The 16,434-nt window shown below is 39.7% G+C and overlaps 1 protein-coding gene across 1 annotated transcript in view; it reads right to left on the reverse strand.

Moving 5' to 3' along the window:
- Positions 1-637: 637 nt before the first annotated feature.
- Positions 638-16,434, reverse strand: part of ANKRD50 (ankyrin repeat domain containing 50) — a 52,151-nt gene continuing 36,354 nt past the window's right edge. The window contains exons 4-5 of the mRNA XM_075420947.1: positions 7,030-10,577; positions 638-4,714 (exon numbers count right to left, since the gene is read on the reverse strand). Of these exons, the coding sequence (XP_075277062.1) occupies positions 7,033-10,577 (3,545 nt within the window). The 3' untranslated portion in view covers positions 638-4,714; positions 7,030-7,032. The remainder of the gene's footprint in view (positions 4,715-7,029; positions 10,578-16,434) is intronic.

The following is a 16,434-nucleotide window of genomic DNA, read 5'->3' on the forward strand; positions in this document are numbered from 1 at the left end:
ATTTTTCTAATTAGCTGTATCTGGCATAGCTGTTCCCCGCATCATCCTCCCCATCCCCGGTTTTTCCAGCATACACAAGAGCAATGGCTGAAAACTACTGTAGCTTTGGCAGTCACACAGGCAAGCGCTGGAGCAAGCCCCAAAAGGCAACTACAGAAGAGACTGGGAGGTCTAACATGAACTAATGAGGCACAGAGATAGAAAAAAGGTCCCAAACCAAACCACAAAATCCTTTAATGTATTCTTAATCCATCAGAAACGGTTACAGGATGCAAACTAAATTCCTGAAGATGCAAGATTTTATCACAGGAATCCAGCAGAAGTTTTTTGGTTTTTTTTTTCTAGCTTAAAATCTACCTGCAATTGTAGCTCTCTGCAACTTGGCTGGTCTAATACAAACTTACAAGAACGCAAGTGACAACAGTAGGTCTTTCTGGGACATCAGCAAATTAGATTTTCATTTAAAAGGTCAATTTGTTTATATTACCTACATATGAATTTGGAGACTTCTTTAATAAAATGATTTGCTAAGTAGATTTCTCAGCCCCATTCCCTATTTCTGTGACTCTTTGTAGCGTAAAACGATTAGGATTTAGATCAATGCCAAACTCTCATTGCTGTCTCTCAAAGGGTCTCCAACTGAAAAGCTTTAGTTCACTATGCCAACTGGTCCCAGCTTTCTTTCGGAAAACACATCTAATACACATTCCAAATTGTTGTAATGATCACACAGAAGATGGGAAGCATTATTCAACGTGATTATTTATATTCCATAGAATAAGAGATTAAAATCAGGTGTTGAATAATTTTATTTAAGTATTATTACAGTGATCATGTGAAGAAAATGTGTGTCTCTGGAACGTAATATAAAACTTGTTCAAAGATTAATTCAGTGAAAATGATTCTCTGCCTCAATAAAAAATAGCCATTGAACTAATGCATCTCATACTTTGTTATTTCAGACATAAAGAACTTAACAAAAGAGGGTCAATAATTATTGTGAGAAACCACAAAAATATACAGAAAAGTCAACAGTTACTGACAGTTTTGTCAATCTCCTAATCTTACAAATCAGTCGACGCATGAGCACCAATAGCTGGAAGCAGTGTGAACCAGAACACATGGAGGTAAACCTGAATCATCATTTGCAGAAGGCACAGCCAAACTCTTCCTTCACACTCAACAAGTCTCTGCAGAGAAATCAAAATGGCTACATCATCTAAAGCAGAAGTGAGACAAGATCACAGGGACAAATGAGATTATTGCAATGACTGGAAAACTTCTCTCTCCTACTTTTTTCAATAACAAGTTGAAGAAAAATGAGTAGCCACCATCAGTAAGCAAGCTTTTGCTTAGAGAATACTACAGAGAAACACAGAGATCAAAGAGACAATTAACAAATACCACCTGAAGTGATAAAGAACTTAGAGCAATTGAAATATTGAATTTATCTGTCCTCCTGGTATATATGGTATACAATGGTAATTTTAAACAGAAGAACATGCAGCGAATTTTCCCCTGCAAATGCTCAGGGTTAACTCAGATTAATGTGAAAAAGGTCAGATGAGGGACAAGCAGGGTCATAGGAATTAACGTCGGGGTCAGAGTTTTGCTAGCCCAGACTGCCTACTGGACACATACATCGTGTTTCACTAAGTACTACATCAACGTTAATCAAGTCTAATAACCTTTTCCTGAGATGTCCCAGGAAACGAGGTAGTAAAATTAAAACAGTTAGATGTCTGCTGAAAAGCAAATATATTTATTATGCACTTTCATATACACAGGGATTTTTTCTTAATATAATACAAGGAATAAAATAAAAATTTTACAATGTGAAATTCATTCAATGTACATTAAAGGCTATTTACAACCCACTCCAGGAAAAACTATCTGCAAACCAAGTTAACTGCGGAGTTCAGATGGGGAATATTAAGCATAACAGACATTTGCATAGCAGAGTAACTGATGAGGGAAAATACCTTTTTATTTTTAAACAAACGGTAATGTTCTCAATACTGATCACAGAGAAGACAAAAATGCATCAATTGTGCCTCTGTATCTCTTAATGCATTTCTCTTTTGAAGAGTTTTTCCACATGCATACAGTATTGATACTAGTGTCCACAAAAGTCTTTTCGCCAGCTCTCCTACCAAGAACTGTAGACGTCTTGTGGAGATGACTTTGGAAGGACCAGTGAAATGGGATGAAGAGAAACAGGATTTATGTTTTATTCAGGGTTTTTAGGTTGTGAGAACCATTACACTGCAAGAAGAAACTGTGCTGAGTCACAGCTATGCAATTCCATTCACTGCGACTGTACAGACGTGAAAGAGCAGAGCAGAACAGAGCAAACAACAGGGGGAACAGCAACTTCTGTTTGTACGCAAAACCCTCACAAATGATGATATTAAAAATCACACACAACAGTAATGTGGAATTACACAGACCTTCTGAGAAAGTAGATGTCTGAAAGCAATTCATGCTCTGTTCCAAAGTGATATTAAAAATTTGTAAGAACTGTCAATTCTGAAAACATTTTCAGCACGTCTACTTTCTGCTGATTTGGACATGAGGTTTCCCCACCGTTTCAAATGTAGATACTATTCACACAAAAGCCATCAGGCTACCTGTAAGTCGTGGGCCCTTGTGAAACTGGCCATATTTTTATGTCCTCTGTCCACAAGGTGCAATTAATAACAACAATAAAATTAAATAAATATAATCCCATGACAGTCAAGGTCAGTAGAAAAATGTCGACATTCAGTGACCCCTTTCTAGAGAACAAAACATACATCTAATTACTAAGAACAGTTGTACTCTTGCACAGTATTGCAAATGTACTATACTTTAGGTTTGGAACAAGTCTGCTGAGAACATTTTGGTACTCTCTCTTTACTGAGCCACCAACCCTCCTAAGGTCATTCTGCCAGACTCCTGTTTCGTTTATTTTATAATTGTCCCACAGGGACAAGAAATTCAATACATGAAACAGAATAATCCATACTGCTGTGTGTCCACTTTTAACATCTAATTTTACTATATGCTGAATGCCTGGCTATAAAAGATTATTTTTACATTTAGTAACAAGCAAATCAGAACGGAGGTGTAAGATATTAAAAAAGTTTTGATGATTGTTAATAACAAAACACGGAGCCCTTTAGTGCCTCAGAATATGCACTACATATACATCCAGGGGCCATTTATCAAAGTTTAAGGATAGCCATACATCTGATTAATCCTCTATGAAAAATAACCTCAGCTTTCTATCATCTTATTTGTGGAATGATCAGAATTAGAGTATGAAAAAGATGAATCCTAAGCCTTTAGAAGAAATACTCACATACAAAAATAGGCTTATTTTCTAAAGAGCAAGGCTGTGTAATGGTGAATAGCAGAATATAGCTTGCATTTTTAGGAGAAAATAACCCACTTATTTCATTTTATCACTCACAGAGCTGTGCACATTCAAAGCAAAAATTCATACTGTTCACTTTCAAAACAATGGCCTTGATTTTGCTCTCTTTCATATAAGTAAAATTCTTCTGCTGTAAGAGTGGGGAACCAGCTTTCCATTAGCCGTAGATGAACTCTCCAGGTTGCTGATTAACCATGCTCCAGGTACAGGTACACGCACGCTGGCTCTACCTAATCCATCTAAAGCAGTAGCCACATTCATACAAGTTTGTGCTTTAAAGAGTTATTGTCTCAGGACAGGGCTAACTCAGCAGTCTCTGTACTCCCCAGACAACGGTATCACTAACCCCTTGCTTCTCCATTGTACTCTCACTGTATATTCTCTCAGCCTCTTTAACAAAGCTTCTGCATTTTCCATGGTTTGTTTTACTGATGTTCTCAGTACAGTCCTTTGCCATGGAAAACAGAAAGAGCTGTTTCTAATGTATAAAAATATACATGAAAGCAGGATCAGACCTTTCACTTTAGCACCTAAAACATACCCATATTCCGTTACCTCATTACCGTAACAATAATGGAAGCTATTGAAGATCAGGCGTCCAAGAGCAAATTTGCCTATTGCATTCAGTGGTCACAGTCTGCCGTCCAGATTTGGTGCTGTAGTACCACATAGGGGATTCTGTCTCTTAAAAATCCCAAAGATTCTGCAGATGGTTGCAGTCCGACTCCTTTGCTACCACTGAACAGCTATGACACAGACAGAACACACAAGTACAGTATTTATAAAATACTGTTACAAGACTTGTATTTCTGGAGAGAACTTATTGAAGTACAGGGGGAACTGACCATACATTACAACAACCAAATGTGACAACCTGTTTGCTTATTTTCTTTAGCCACAGGAACATAAATACAAAAAGCATTGCCTTTCCATATGCAGTTCACTGTGGCACATGCACCTCTACCAAGCATTCTAGAATAGGAAATCAGAATTCCTGATGGTAATTTTCAGCTGTTGTCAGGGAAATACAGCATTTATCTTTCTGCAAGTTAAAAAAGTGCTCATTCTGTGTATTAAATCCAAAGTACACAAAATAAATTTTTGAAGCACAAAGGGTTATACTGAGAAGGCAGCCTGAAAATGTAGGCACGTTACAGTAATTAAGGTAACTGTACTGCAGTAATCACATTCTTGAATTTCTAGGTGGACTAAAGAAGCATCGTACGCTTTCATCCCAGCCAGCTGATAAATCATTTGGAGCAGAAGCGCTTCTGTTCATAGCATCATGGAATTGGCCTAAAAGTACAAAACAAAACATTAAGTTTTGAAATACTCAGTAACACAGTGTTGTCAGAAAGAGCGCTGTATCATTTCTAATTAAAGTTAAAAGCACGCCAACAACCCACCAATGAAGGAAAGTATTTCCTGCCTGACTCAAATCCCACGATTGATTTCCTGTACTCGCTGCCATCCAAAGCAGCTACAAGGCACCCACGGCAGGGGAGCTTCCCAAAGAGCGCTTGGAAGCAGCAGCCAGGGAAGGAAAGCCATTCCTCAGGTGCTCGGGCAGAGTATTTCTGATGCGATCCTCCACCAGTGACTAATTGATTCACTGGTCAGGGAAAATACTGGTTTTGTGCTTGAGACTTGGCAAATGAGGAGGTAAATTATAGCCTGCACCAAGCAATTCATAATCCACACAAAACTGTTTTGAACTTCCATATTTAAAATGAAGCTATGAAAAAATGTTAAAAAGAAAGCAAAAGGAACTATTTAGTTATTCAACACCTCATATGCTTAGCCACTTGCATAAATAACCACGTACTTCACAGAGAAAACCCCCCAATTTTTAATAAAGCAGTATTTGTTCCAGATAAGGCAAAGCCCAATTTTAATTTTAAAATTATATGTGGAATGTTCAAATTTTTTGACATGCTTTGCTTATATTTCAAAATCAAAGATGGAAAATTCATCAAAACTAGTCTTTTGATGTCAGGTTAAATCAATACATCCTAGATCAGAACAATACAATTTATTTACAATAAAGTGTAACATGAAAGCAAGCACTGAACAGCTACAGAAGAGTTAGGAAATACAATTCTTAATTATACATTTTAATATGTTTTATGGAGGCAGGAAAAAAATTAGAAACAAATGTAAATCCTCTTTGGACATGATGTAGAACTGTCGGAATCTAAAGTCCTTCTGACTTTTATGAAGATTATCTCTCACCTGCTTATTCCTCTCTATGCCTGCTCCTGTTGCCCTGCCTCTTCACTTCTGCCTGCCCCATAGCTCATCTGACCCTTTGCCAACATTTGCATTTTACAAATGTGCAGGCTCTAGTACATAGCTTTTTGAAACACTGTATTGTTTCAAATATTTTAATTTAATCAAAATGCCAACCCCAAGGAAACACCTTGGGAGTCCTGCACAATATTCTAACACTCTGCAATTCACAAGAGACCTCAACTACATCTAGAGAGATGCATTCTCTTAAAGTGAAATCCATTCCCAGGACATTTTGGGAAAAACCCTGTCTATGTGTTTTTCACAGCTGAAAACCTCGCATTTGTGGATTCTGCAATTGTTCTGGAAACCTGCAGTCTTTGATGATTTGCAGCAGAACCGAGCCAGCTAGCGGGAACATTCTTGTGGCAAGTAGCTGCAGTCTGATCTGTCAAAAATGTGGCATTTACACAAACAAAAAATACGTCTTCAAAAGTACGCTAATAAGCAATACGAGATGTGCATACATTTCATTAAAATGCTGCTTCTTTGAAATTCAAATAGAAAATATATCAATTATTAACACCTTCCCAATACCCTAAAAAAGATTAACTTCCTAAGGAAAAGGGTGAAAAATAGTTCTATTTTAGCTGGCTCACTGACATTTCAGGTCTGAAAAAGCTACACAAAATTCCTTTTTCAGGTTAAAATTCAGTATGGGAGAGAAAGAGAGAAATCTAAATGAACTCCACTCATTAAGAAATACAGAATGGTCAGAAGATTGGTACCACAACACAGATTCTAATCTTGCCCTGAGGAATGCCATCTCTTTTATAGGAGGGTTACCTTCACAGTAACAGCAGTATAAAATCAAAGTTTTAGTGTAGTATTTTAACCTTTTAATCTGTAGATAATTATGCTACTGAGATTTTACATTTAAAACCCAAATTCACAAAAGTGGTTGCCTGTAACTTACAAGGATCTTCAGAAGCTTCCTGAAAAGCATTTCTGTAAATAATGAAACGATTACTTTATCTGAAAATATCACACATTAAAATTTCCAGCTGTCCTTATGTTCAAAAATAAAATTCCAAATCAATCCTACATGAAACCTGATGTTTTACTCAGTCACATATTGAAGACAGTGGGGTACGATTTAAGCAACCAGAAATCAACAGAAAATATGATGGCAATCCTATTCCTCTACGGTTGATGTTTTTAAACAGCAAAACTACTACTTGCCAGGTTAAGGTTTTAACGTTCATGGTTTTCATTAAGAAAGCAATTATGATGATAAACGAAAATGAAACGTAATTTTAGCGTATTTAAAATGCACATGATAAAATACATGCATTTGCTTCCTTTGCTACTAGATGAGTTACCTTTTACAATGGTGTTTCCTTCTTGTAGTTGAAACTTGGGTCGCTACCTTCAATCTGAAGTTTTAAGGCTTGCTTAAGGCTGAGTTCTGTCTCTGCGGGAGGATAGCCTTCCAATACTTCCTGATGCCCTCTATCCTGCACTGTTCGTGGGACAGAAACCCTACCGAGAAAAACCTGATTGCTCTGAAGATGGTAATTTGGATTCGTCATAATTCCATTTCTCTTCTTCTGTTCTCCACTCTGTTGGTGAATTAGGAACTGTTGCTGAGATCGACCAACTTCTTGGTGAGCTGGCGGGACCAAAATTTTGCACTGTGGCTCTCCCGGCACTGACTTAAGTGGCACACTTGTCCCAGATTTGGCAATAGGTACTCGTTTGTCAAACTGAGTCATTTCATACTCTAACACTTTTGGTTGGGAGGAACTACTTTGCTTTATTTTTTTTCCAGCTGACCCAGATTTGCTGGAGTTGTCCGTTTTCCCCCCTTTGTTAGCTTTAGTTGATTTCAAACTAGGTTTTACTTGGCTCCATTCAAACTCACTACTTGGGGAATTATGATTTTGACTTAGGGAAGGGGTTGTGGAAGAAGGAGAAACAATAGACTGCCTACTTCTGCTGCGTGGCAGGGAATGTTGCTGTATTTGCTCTGTGAATGACAGGCTATGGAAACTATCAATGGGCACTGTCTGAGCAGTTGCAGTCGATGATGTAGTGCGGAGAGAAGAATTTTTGGAACTTTTCAGGGAATTATTTGATAAAGATGACTTCTGACGGTCAACCGTAGAATCAGGCGACTCTGAAGGAGAACTGAAGGCATGAGCAGGCCCATTAGACAAGCCACGTATACTAGGCTGCATATCTCCACCAGTACTCCCTGAACTATTCGACTTCATTGTTAATGACTGCATTTTAGAGGAGACTGACTGTAAGGGTTTTTGCTCCATTGTGTGGACTGGTGATGGAGTGCAACCATTCAGAGTAGATGCACCATATTTTTCCAGTAATTTAATAATCTGAGAGTGTCCATTTTTAGCTGCAACACGCATAGCAGTGCGTCCAAACTGGTCGGCGTGATTTGGATCAGCACCATGCTCCAGTAATATCTGGACAACGTCAATGTGCCCTTCTTGGGCTGCAATGCAGAGTCCAGTAGCACCTTGATTACACGTATGGTCAACCAGAGCTCCATGCTCAATGAGAAGCTGCACTACCTTCACATGACCTTGCCATGCAGCAGACTGCAAAGCAGATCTCTTCTCATTATCTGCAGCATTCACATCAGCATGGTATGTTATCAGCACCTGTACCATCTCCAAATGGCCCTGCCAGCAGGAAACATGGAGTGCCGTTCTTCCTTCAGCATCACTTGCTTCTACGTTTGCACCATTTTCTAAAAAATACTCAGCCATCGTAAGCTGGTTTTCTAATGCTAAGATATAAAGTGTTGGCCGGCCATCAGCATCTTTGTAATTTACATCCGCTCCATGGCTGAGCAGTAGTTCAACTATATCTCTGTGACCTTCTAATGCAGCAACCCGGAGAGCGTTTCTCCCATCATAGCCCCTCTGATCGACGTTGGATTTATTTTCCAGCAATATCTGCACACAATCATAGTGACCTTCTTGCGCAGCTAGTATGAAAGGTATGCGTCCATCATTATCAATTTCATTTGTTCTAGCACCTTGTTCTATAAGAGCTTCACAGATCAACCTGTGACCTTCAAAAGCTGCCATATGCAAAGGTGTCCAGCCTGCATCATCTCTATGATTTTCATCTAGCCCCCTGTCCAGCAGAGTCCGTACTACTTCAACATTTCCTTGTGCAGAGGCTATGCTCAGAACTGTTCTCCCTTCACTATCAATGCTATCAACAGCTGCACCCCAAAATAAGAGAGTATTTACAACTGAAGCATGGCCCATAGAGGCTGCTGCCAGAAGTGGTGTACGACCATTGTTGTCTGTGTGATCGACATCAGCTCCTCCTTCCAGAAGTAGATCAACAACATCTACATGTCCTTCATAAGCAGCTACCAGCAGTGGAGTCATGCCATCTTTATCACAATGGTCAACTTCAGCACCACGGTCAATCAGAAGACTAACCACGGAGGCATGTCCCTTACTAGCTGGTACACAAAGCGCAGCGACAGACAGTGCAGTCCTTCCATCCACATCCTCATGGTTTACCTCTGCACCATGGTCCAGCAGGTGTTCCACAATTTCTTTGTGCCCCATGTATGCGGCTGCAATCAGAGCTGTTCTGCCCTCATTATCAGCTTTATTAACCTCAGCACCATGTTGAAGCAGATTCAGCACAATATCTTCATGTCCTCCCCAAGCTGCTGCTCTCAGCGCTGTTCGACTATCAGCATCTGCACAGTCCACTTTGACTCCAGCATAAAGCAGCGCAGAAACCACCTCTGTGTGCCCGCCCCACGCTGCAGATCGCAATGCCGTCCAGCCATCGTGATCAGTGTGATTAACATTAGCCCCACATCCGATCAAGCAATTGACAACCTTCGTATGTCCCTGCCGAGCAGCCAAGGTAAGTGCCGTTTGCCCATGAGCATCTTCTATCTCTAAATCTGCCCCCCTTGAAACCAGTAAATTAACGACATCGAGATTGCCACTGTACGCTGCATTGGCCAAGAGCGTTCTCCCATTGGAATCGCACTGGTTCACTGATGCTCCGTTGTCTAACAAGGTGCGAATGGAATCTTCTCTCTCCAGAGCCTGACGAACAATGCAAGACGTGCGGTCATCTTCACTGTTGACGTGAGCACCAGCTTTTACCAGTAGCTGTAACACTTCTTGTTCTTTAGGAATTAAGGTTGACAGGGAGTCTTTGACAGGTGTGCCGTTCCATATCATCCACAAAGCCAGCTCTGAAGTCTCTAACTGTAAATTTGAATTAATTAGATGCAATGCAAACTCTTGAGCTTCCAATGGTGTTAAATCCTTTGCTCGGCAAGTGTAACTCATCGCCAGCATTCTGTGTCCCTCAGCTGCATTACACAAGTATTTCTGCGTACAGTGCTTTACATCTAGCAACCATTCTGCAAAACTGTAATGAAACAAGATTTTTGTATTTCCAAGTCCATCAACAAGGACTTTTGACAGGACATCCAATTTGCGTTGAAAGTCTTCCATCGTCAACGTCATGTTTTTGGTCCACACCGCGTGATACAATTCAGTTGTGGTTAACGGCCTACAGGCTGCAAGAATTACATTAAGAATAGGCTGGACTTTTGCAAATTGTTTTCTCACAAAAAGTCTCTGACACAGCCAAAGGTATAGGCCATTTAACGTTCCCGGAATATCACGGATCTCTCGTAACATAATAAAATTCTCCACAACTCCATCTAGGACACGTTCCAGATACAAAAAGCAACCGCTGCTTTTGATGTGAAGCTGATTCAGCATTTCTGCAGTTTCTTTTGTGAGATGTTGCCTCAGTGCTTCTTCCTGATCTAAACGATGCAGAATGTATTGTTGCACATCTTTCACAATATAAGCCTTTCGTAGATCATCCAGACTTATTTTTCGAAAACCTATTAAAAGGGAAGAAAGTTATCATTATTTCTGACCTAGTTTCACTTAACTCAAATGTTTAAAAAAAAAAAAAAAAGGACACAGACATTTCTGGGTAGGGAATACCCACAATAATATATTGCATGCATACAAATAGTGAATGTAAATTAATAATAATAGCAGAGATCTTTGATAATACACACATTTTTATCATAATCTACTATAAGAAGTAATACATGCTACTAAGGCAGAAAATTTTAAAAATCACTTTGAATCACGCCTTGTGTGTCTACCTTGGACAATACTAAACACCTAAGCAAAACCATCAGAACAGCAACCAAAATAAGGTTATTAAGTGTTATTATATTATTAAAGGTATAATCCCTTATCCAATGTGGTTAACAATGGAATTCAAAATAATTTTCAGCTATTTAGATTAAGGCAACTATTATATTAATATAATTACAGAAGAGGTTATTCACACCTGGTGCATATGCACGATGAAACGTACATAAATCACTAACTTGATTACATTAGTTTCTTCTAAAAGCTTTTCTGGTACAGGAGACACTCAAGAATAGTTTTAAGTATCTTTACACCTCTGTGCACTGAAAAATCACCTACTTTTTTCAAGTAAGGACTGAGATTTAGATAAACATCCCTGTTCTTTGGTAGGTGACTCACTGGATAAGGAATCAGGTTCTCATAGTCATATGATCTCATTCTTTTTCCAAGTGGTTTACTCTTTGGAGGAAAAAGGAAAATTATTTCATACCTGCATACTGTGTACATCTCCTCCCTACATGCGTACATGTATGCCCCCCCAAAGCAAAGAATGCTGTTCTCAGCAGCACGTGCGAAGAAGTCCCTAGGGCAACCTCAGTGGCCAGAAGGCCCCCACGAATGAGGTGGAATGAAGATACAGTTTTGTGGACTACATGGCTCCCTCCGTCATTTAAAACATTCGCTTTGGTAGTGCCAAGTCAAGCATTTGATGAAGACCTACCCTCTTTGATCAACAACACATTACATTGTTTGAACGCTACTTTTCTGGAAGCTATAAGAAAACTGCAGAGGCCATAGACACAGCAGGTTCAACTACTGTGTTTTAGGCCAGAACTGTCCCTCACTTCTCCAGGGACAGGCTGTAAACTCTTCCTCCAGTGTAGCAGACTGCACACATTTCCTTACAGTCAGCTGAGCCAGTCATAAGAAGCCCCCAACTTTGCTCTTCAAACCAAGGCAGTTACTAACCTCCAAATTATATGAAAGGAAAAGCAATCATAGCACAACGCATCCAATGCAATTTTGGACGCATCTCCATGGAGCAAATAATATTAAGTGAGACTCTGGAGAATGTTATTTTCAGATCTACATTTTTATTGTATTTAAACATTCTGCGGATCAAACTGCTCAGTCTATGAGCTTGTCCTGACTGAAAATTGAGTCTGATAAGAGCTGTGTTTTTTGTTCCCCAGTACCTTCAGCAGAGGTTCTGAATATCACATTAAGCTCACTCTGTTAATTGCTTAGTCTCCATAACCATTGTACAAAGACAACAGATTAGAACTGAGAGACAAACTATGGTGGTGTTACTAAGATATTTCTGATTCCTTTATTAATAATGTTAGCATTAAAATCTAACAGGAATAAATCAATAGAATACCCAAAATAAAATCATGCTTCTCCCCAAAATAAAGTCACTGGATAGGACACTTCTGCACAGTCATTTCTCAGGCTAAGACTACACCAATAAGATTGTCTCCTTGAAGCTTTCTGAATGAGAAGGCCAGAAGGCAGAAAACCAAATAATTTTTCTCCATTCCACAGAGACCTTTTTTTTTTTTCTCAAAAGAAACACAGAACCATCCTTATCCACAATTTGCCACAACTTCAAGTAATGTCCTAACATGACCTGCAGAATGGCATAATTCACCTATTTAGTATGTATTTGATTAAAATATTCTGTATATAACTTTGTAAAGCCCTTAATTCTTGCACGTAAGTCAAAAAAGAAACTTTGATGAGTAAGAACAGACAGTGCCCTGCGATTTTACAGACCTGACACTTCCACTTCAAGTGAAAGGCTGTTTCTAGGTTATGATTGTGCAGAAGATACAGAAGTGAACAGTGGCATTAAAAACAGGGCACTGTTTGGTGCATGCATTCACAGTTGTATGCATACACATAGCTGTAATCAGACACAGGCATCCCTTCGGTTGTCTCGTGTGCAGCGACCAGCTCTGTTTTGCTCAATTCAGAGCAAATGCAACCACGGCATTCACTCACCTCTCAGGTCTTTGAACCTCTCTGCTTCGCCTAGTCAGATCTGTACCTCTCACTTGGCCGAATGCGAACAGGTAAAGAGCTCTGCAAACTCCTCCTCAACGTGTTTAGTTATAAGTGACTCTGCTCACAACATACCCAATCTCTCACATAAATCCCACACCCACATCCTTCCTTCCGATATATACCTGCATATACAAGTCACTTTTATTTCTAAATTACTCCAGCATTTTTTCAATTTTTACAGTAGTCAATTTCATTCCCCCCAACAAGAAAGACCCCGACTGAGTCACATGACAGCAATCCTGAGATTTCAGCTAATTTTAGTGTTGACTGGTTAATGACTACATTTCACCTCCTCCGACTCCCAGCCTTCACATGAAAACTTGCAGAGTGATAACTGGTTAAGCGTCTCAGTCCCTGTATGTGTGTTTCAAACGCAAAAAAAAAAACCAAACATGACTGGCTGGGTAGATGAGGGGAGAGCCGTGGATGTTGTGTCTACCTAGACTTCAGCAAGGCTTTCGACACAGTCTCCCATAACATCCTCCTAGGGAAGCTCAGGAAATGTGGGCTGGATGAGTGGTCAGTGAGATGGATTGAGAACTGGCTGAATGGCAGAACTCAGAGGGTTGTCATCAGCAGCGCTGAGTCTAGTTGGAGGCCAGTAACTAGTGGTGTCCCCCAGGGGTCAGTACTGGGCCCAGTCTTGTTTAACTTCTCCATCAATGGCCTGGATGAAGAGTTAGAATGTACCCTCAGCAAGTTTGCTGATGACACCAAACTGGGAGGTGTGGTAGATACACCAGAAGGCTGTGCTGCCATTCAGCGTGACCTGGACAGGCTGGAAAGTTGGGCAAAGAGGAACCTGATGAGGTTCAAGAAGGGCAAGTGCAGGGTCCTGCACCTGGGGAGGAACAACCCCATGCATCAGTGCAGGCCTGGGGTGCTGGAGAGCAGCTCTGTGGAGAGGGACCTGGGTGTCCTGGTGGTCGACAGGTTAACCATGAGCCAGCAGTGTGCCCTGGCTGCCAAGAAGGCCAATGGCATCCTGGGGTGCATTAGGAGGAGTGTGGCCAGCAGGTCGAGGGAGGTTCTCCTTTCCCTCTACACTGCCCCAGTGAGGACCCATCTGGAGTACTGTGCCCAGTTCTGGGCTCCCCACTTCAAGAGAGTCCAGCGGAGGGCTACAAGGATGGTGAGGGGACTTGGAACATCTCTCCTATGAGGAGAGGCTGAGGGAGCTGGGCTTGTTCAGCCTGAAGAAGAGAAGGCTGAGAGGGGACCTTATAAATGCTTACAAATATCTGAAAGGTGGGTGTCAGGAGGATGGGGCCAGACTCTTTTCAGTAGTGCCCAGCGACAGGACAAGGGGCAATGGGCACAAATTGAAGCACAAGAAGTTCCGTCTGAACATGAGGAAGAACTTCTTCCCTCTGAGGGTGATGGAGCACTGGAACAGGCTGCCCAGGGAGGTTGTGGAGTCTCCTTCTCTGGAGATATTCAAGACCTGCCTGGACGCAGTCCTGTGCAGCCTGCTGTAGGTTACCCTGCTTCGGCAGGAGGGTTGGACTAGATGACCCACAGAGGTCCCTTCCAACCGCTACCATTCTGTGATTCTGTGAAAAGACTCTTGCTTTTCTTGCAACATTCTTTGAACACCAATTTTCATTTGCTTCCCAAAATGGGTGGGAAAGGGAACAAAACCATTTTGGATGTGATTAAAAAATCCCCAAGCCCTCCAAAAAAAGCAAAAAAGGAAGTGTTTGTGTCTTTCTTCTCCCCTTTAAATGAGGCTGTATCATTACTGTGTTCCATAGTAAGAGTTAAAAATACTGCCCTAGTCTGTACTTACCTGAGACATATCATATGTCTAAGCACTTCAGCCAAGCAAATAAACAGCAGAAGACTTCAGAGCAGTGAATATTCCAGAAGTAAGCAATTTAAACAATTGGATTGGCTGTATGTTCACAGAAGATAAAAACAGTTGCTTTTTTTTTTTTGCAATATTCCCAAATATTCCTTGTTAATGAGATGCTATATATTGTATCTGAAGAGAAGTTTGCACAGCAAGAAACACACTACACTCACACAGATCCTCACACATCCCAGGGATGATATGCTGTTTAAGGGCTAGGATTAACAAACTGCCACTGTAACCGACTTTTGAACAGAAACGGGCTGTTAATTTTAACCTCTGCACTATGCCATACTATAATAAGCAAATAATTCAAAAAAGCCCTTATAGATAGAATTTTTTTTTTTTTTAACAAATATCAAATTCTTGTTACTAGCTTGACGGACGAAAACAAAGCCGTGTTTTTTTGCCCAAATATCTATCTAAATGAGGTCATTTTACATTTTCAAACAAAGATCCTGCAAACTTGCTTTTCAACCCTACCAGATACAATAAGACACTTTCACGGACAAGAAGCACCAAAACATTTAGAGAAAGCTCACTTTGTTTCAGATGCATTCCCATGAACTACTTAAGCTCAGCAAAAGAGGAGTGCAGTAGACAGAACTTCCAGTCCCACAATCCTGCTTTTTGCATTGTTAAAATTTTTCTTACAACACATCACTTTCAACCCAATAGGAGCTCCAGTATGGATTTGCTTGATTTATTAATTTCCTGGCAGTTCTGTAAACAAATCAGTTCCAAATGTACTTCTTGTCAAGATTTAGGGTCATTCAAAGGGGAAAAAAAAAAGTATCTTGGCTATATAAATACTTCTATGGTATGTCAACCTTGTCAGACTTTAATAATATAAAATAAGCTATTAACTAGCAGGTTCCAGTAAATACTTAAAAATAGCCTTCTACTTTCATATCTTTAAATACACTTACATAACTAAACTACAAAAGTTTTAAAAACATTTTAATATATTTCATTTAACTCAATTGCTGACTTTAAAGTAATCTAAATAACTAAAACCATGGCAATATTTTAGCATTAATAATTCACACTACTGATCTAAGCATATATCACATTAGGTATTTTTACAACCATTTATGCACACCTGCTCAAAAAGAGTAATGTATCCAGCAGAGTAAAATGCACCTGAAAACTCAAGCAGCACACTTAGCTTTTAGTGCATTTGCAGTATACTATGTGTTAGAAATTTCACTGCTTCTACCCCAGATGCTAGGAGACACTGAGGCTGAAATCTGCTGCTCTCACTGGTCCGTGTCATTGCACAGAAGTTCATTCAGTTAGATTTACACTCCATTTAAAACAATTTAGTCTTCCCTCTTTAATTACAAGCAAAGAAGTTCAAAATTCACATACCACTTTTTACTAGGAAATATGAAACTCCCTAGTATCATGTTTTCAAAGTGGTAATGACCAGAAACAAAACAGTAATTAAAAGCTCTCAGTTTATTTCCCAAGCCTTCTTAGTAATTTTTAAACCCAAAACAACAAATAAAATTTTTCAAAGCTTTAATACTTTAGAAGTAAATTTTACAGCTACATAAATATATAAAAATTATCTTTTATAGTAAGAATCCAACTCCCATAAAGACTTTAGAGTAATATGAAACCACCCAAATAAATTCCAACCTGCAAAGAAAAATTAGAGGACAACTTTG

The sequence above is a fragment of the Opisthocomus hoazin genome, chromosome 5, assembly GCF_030867145.1.
Source record: "Opisthocomus hoazin isolate bOpiHoa1 chromosome 5, bOpiHoa1.hap1, whole genome shotgun sequence".
NCBI classification, from domain to species: domain Eukaryota; kingdom Metazoa; phylum Chordata; class Aves; order Opisthocomiformes; family Opisthocomidae; genus Opisthocomus; species Opisthocomus hoazin.